The 4,513-nt window shown below is 29.6% G+C and overlaps 1 protein-coding gene across 1 annotated transcript; it reads right to left on the bottom strand.

Moving 5' to 3' along the window:
- Positions 1-834: 834 nt before the first annotated feature.
- On the bottom strand, positions 835-3,073 carry ASML2 (activator of spomin::LUC2). The gene is made up of 4 exons (XM_047300297.2): positions 2,603-3,073; positions 2,118-2,255; positions 1,838-1,996; positions 835-1,374 (listed from the first exon to the last, which is right to left on the bottom strand). Exons 1-4 carry the CDS (start codon positions 3,029-3,031, stop codon positions 1,291-1,293), a joined length of 810 nt encoding a protein of 269 aa, XP_047156253.1. The 5' UTR covers positions 3,032-3,073; the 3' UTR covers positions 835-1,290.
- Positions 3,074-4,513: the final 1,440 nt, after the last annotated feature.

The following is a 4,513-nucleotide window of genomic DNA, read 5'->3' as shown; positions in this document are numbered from 1 at the left end:
CAAATTAAATTTGTATAACATATTTTTCGGTCAATGAGTGATGAATATATTTGGCATTAACTTCTTTTATCAAATTTGAGAAAAATTAATTTGATAAAGTACATCTTGATAGGAAATGAAAAGAATGATTATATTATTTTTATGTAATTAACAGTAGATTTTTATATAAGAATTAAGACACCCATAATATTTTTAATATATTATATACTTTTCCTTACTAAAAACAAAACATCAAACGGTATATGAACAGCCACCTAAAATTTCAGTCAAATTTTTCCTTTTGTATTTTCTTTTTATTTAACTTAGTTATGTATATTTTGGGTAACATGTACATAAAATTCAATTTCAGTGCAATCTCCTTCTGTATACAAAATATACTCGATTGACAGAATTTTTTGTAATGTGTACAGCGAACTTCAAGTCAATACAAAGTAATTAATAATATGACAAATGTTGTAATTTAAATAAATAAATAAAATTCTTTTAATTATATTAATATAATAGAGGAACATATAAACAAATAATAACTTTTTGTTTATAAAGTATTATATTATTGAGCTTTTAAGATTTATACGAAAAAAAGAAATAAGACTGATATTATATTAAGTGACAGACTTTAACTTTAACTCAATTCTATAAAATTCTATAAAATTTTGATTTGTAAAGTAAAATTTGCATCTATTTATATATATATATATATATATATATATATATATATATATATATATATATATATATATATATTATAAATTGGTTTTATGTATAGTTTTTAATACGTTGAAAAGTTGAAAGTAACGAAAGTAAATGTAAATCTAAAAGGTCCCTTTAGAGAGGCCAATGTCCATCAATATATGGGAACTAGAATTTGCGATTAGTGGCTTTCAGTAATCATGACGATGACAATCACATGAATGGATATAATTGACTCCAAACAGTTCGAGAGACAGTGACTCATAAGCTATTTTTATCGGAATATTTGTGTCTTCTCAAACATAAAGTCCCTTGTATGGAATATTATACCTTCAATCAACCCAAGTATCCAGTCAAACTAGGCCCATCCAATTCCTTAACAAAGATGCCTATAAAATTAACATCAACAATCTACATCTCCTCTGCTTTGTTACACCCCCATGCAATTAGAGTTTACATCTACGTGATTAATCCTTAAACAAAACAAATTAGCATACAATTACAAATTAATTAAACTCTCTCTTCTCCTTTTCCTCCTATTCACCTTCCACATCTGCTTATAACAACAGCTTCCCATGTGGAATAATCATTCATGCTATCTTACATATCCTCTGGTGAAGAGTGAGATAAATAAACTAGACTTGCCATAGCCTCTTGCAGCCAATCTTCCTCATCATTCTTTAACTGCATGCATATATAAGAACAATCAATTATAGATGTAAAAATTTTGTTTTGGCCTTAACCATGGCAGATATTCATAAATTTGATTAAAAGAAACCTAGGAGATATTCAAAATATAATATTAATTAACACTCCCATTTGGTTTTTGAAACCAGATTCTCTTATGACTTTTCAGTGTTTAAGAAGGACAACATTAAAAAAACCATTGAAAAATCCAAACTCTAATTTTTCACATTTTATATACTTGGGTGTTTTTTATGTTTTAAAATAAAGTAAATAAAATTGTTTTTTGTTCAATATTTTGTAGTGTTAAAAGGACTAGAAACATGTATAGTATAAAAAGTGTACTGGTTAAATTATTTAGTTTGTTAGGTTATGGTTAAAAGTGTGTACAGCATTTTGATAGTGATGAGCTATGGATTCTGATTTCTTGATATCCATCTTAACAGTAGAGAAGGAAAGTTACCTGGAACTGGATTGAATCACCACCGTAGAAATCTTCTTTGTGGTGATGATGATTCTCGTGTTTTTTTGATGTCATGTCTTCATCACAAAGCTCATTGTTTCTAGCAAACCTTCCCCTAACTCTGACTCGCCTATCGGCTAAGGTTTTCCGACATGCGTACTGTGGAAATAGGTCAATGGAAAGTGAATTTCATATTCCAGATTATGCAGAAAGATACAATAAAAAAAGAGAGTCATGTATAAGTGTGTCTGTGAGTGAAAGAAAGAATATAGAAAAAGACCTTGATGGTTTTGTTAAAGTTTCTTTGATTTCTTTTCTTCAAATATCGCAGAATTCTTTCTTTCCTCTCTTCTTCTGAGTACCTTCCCACCTTTATGTTTGGCTCTTCAACTGCTTGTATTTGATTACCTTGAAGTCCCTGTCATCAATTTCCAAACCAACATTCAATAAAACGAAACCACGTATCTGTTATTTTCTTAAGCAGGCAGTGAAAACTTTGTTATTAGGCTTTCAACTTTTGATGAAAGTTTGACATAAGAAACAAAGAAAGAATCACCTTATACGAGAAGGGTTGATGAAACTTTAAGAAAGGAATTGACGATGGTCTAATACTTTAAACTTAATTAAACCTCACAAAACTTACTTATACACTCATTTATACATTTTAATATACATTTTAAATTGATCTTATTTTTAATCAGACTTGTATCGACCTACGATACAGGATGAAACATTAAGAGGAATAATGGAAGAAGAAAAGTATACCCAGTTTTCTCTTGCAGCATTAGGATATGGAGGTGGCTTAACATCCTCGAGAAAAGCACAACATTCTTCTCCAAAGTCCCCAATATGTGGCTGATATCTGGCGTTGAAATTCTGAAAGCCGCCATAGAAGCCCATTTTGCAGTCTGAAATGGCCAAGTCCGAGAGCCCCCCAACTTGGTCAGAGAAGGAAGGCATCCAATTGGCACAAGCCATGGTATCACAATCCAGTGAGACAATATGATCAAGTGCACCATTGTTGATATCAAGCACAGGAATGAAGCTATCTTGAGCAGCCCACATGGAATTGTCCATGAGTGAAGCGTTGGCAGTGATGTGTGGGGTAGGGAAGTCGGAAAGATCGTGAGTAGTGAAGGTGTAGTTTGGATACAAGTGTGGGATTGAGGCCATGGAAGAGGGAGAGAGGGGCATAGAGAAGGAAATGAATTGATGTGTGTTTTGTGTTTTGTGTTGTGTTTTTGGTTGGTGTTTCTTCTTTTGTGGGTTGAAATATATAGGCTATTGTGATAGTGCAAGAGAGTGGGTTGAGGCAAGTTGTCAAAGCAAGTGGACAAGACTATAATAGGGAATTAGGCAGCTAAGAATATGGATATCAAAACAAACTAATTAAACTGTTTCTCTCTACTTTCTCATCTTCTAACTTGTGCAACTGTAAACGCGTAAGCGTTCTGCTCATCATAACAAAGCTCGTATTTCTTTCTTCCTTTTATCACCACATACAATCATTTTTCGACTACAAACGTTGTAATACAAGTTCTTAAGATATAAACATAGTTTCACGTTAAATAAAATAAGATATAGAAGTGAATTTATATTTTTATTAATAAAGAAACCTTTTGAAATAATACTAAAAACAGGTGAAGATTTTACCAAAGCGTCTTGTTGTGCAAACGTTAAGTCGATAACACAAGTTGTTGTGAAACTTTCAATATCATTTTTGAAAATTTGAAACTATTTTTGATTTAATGTTTATGTTTATTCGGATTGACTCTCTCTTCAAATGATTTAAAAATGAGTTTATTAGATCGATGAAATTAATGGATCAATTTATATAAGAAAAACAATTACTTTTTCTTTTTTTTTAATTTATGTTGAGTTGAAATTGGTAAGATAGATAATATATAACTAGAAGGCTTTAGATTTAAAGTGTGGTGACTTCAATTTTTTAGTTCAAATCTAACATTTAATTCCAACCCTTTTATGTACCTATAAGTTTTACAGACGATTCAAGTATGTAAAATTTTTATAAAGAATATCAGACCTAACAAAATATAATAATTTTAATCACAATACACTTAAGTCAAATAAACATAATTTTCGTTTTATAAAACAGTTAAAACAAATTTATCTTATTCTATTAATGAATACTTTTTTTTATAATTTTTATTTTGATATTCCCGCTAGAAATCAATATTAAAATAAGTTTAAATAATTTTTTTTTCCAATTCCTCAAGGATAAAACCATAACAAAATTTAAGATTCTAAATCAAACAATATTTTAAATATAATAATTAACTCTAGCATCACGATATTACTTAACCGATTTGGTATTGAAGAATTTTGAATTATATTATTACTTGTTTGTTGGAAGATTGACTAGAATATTATAATTTTGTAATATATATATATATTGAATTGATATCCATTGAATGTCATGTACAATTGTATTGTTGTTTTTTATTTTTGTTTTGTGTGTACTTAAAAGGGTATGCAGTTTCAATAAGCAACCCCCTAATTTAGGATCATGCTCTCGAATTTTCGAAACGTGTAACCCGAGATCTTTAAAATCTCTCTATGTACTTACGTACTTTAATTTTCATCTCTCTTTTCATTTTCAATCATATTCTGAACCTGTCACGCTAACATACCCTTTTCAAAATTTGTAGGATTTCG

Source organism: Vigna umbellata, chromosome 3 (genome assembly GCF_029865625.1).
Source record: "Vigna umbellata cultivar VRB3 chromosome 3, Vumbellata_1.0, whole genome shotgun sequence".
Taxonomy (NCBI): Eukaryota; Viridiplantae; Streptophyta; class Magnoliopsida; order Fabales; family Fabaceae; genus Vigna; species Vigna umbellata.
Note: the sequence above shows the minus strand (reverse complement) of the source record. Positions and strands in the feature narration are given on the sequence as shown.

Bases quoted from the DNA above. Each gene is read 5' to 3' on its own strand.
- ASML2 (XM_047300297.2), bottom strand. From the start codon at position 3,031: ATGCCCCTCTCTCCCTCTTCCATGGCCTCAATCCCACACTTGTATCCA. The intron at 1,997-2,117 runs GTCTTTTTCTAT...CTATTTCCACAG, and splicing joins ACTTTAACAAAACCATCAAG to TACGCATGTCGGAAAACCTT. The intron at 1,375-1,837 runs GTAACTTTCCTT...ATATGCATGCAG, and splicing joins GTGATTCAATCCAGTTCCAG to TTAAAGAATGATGAGGAAGA.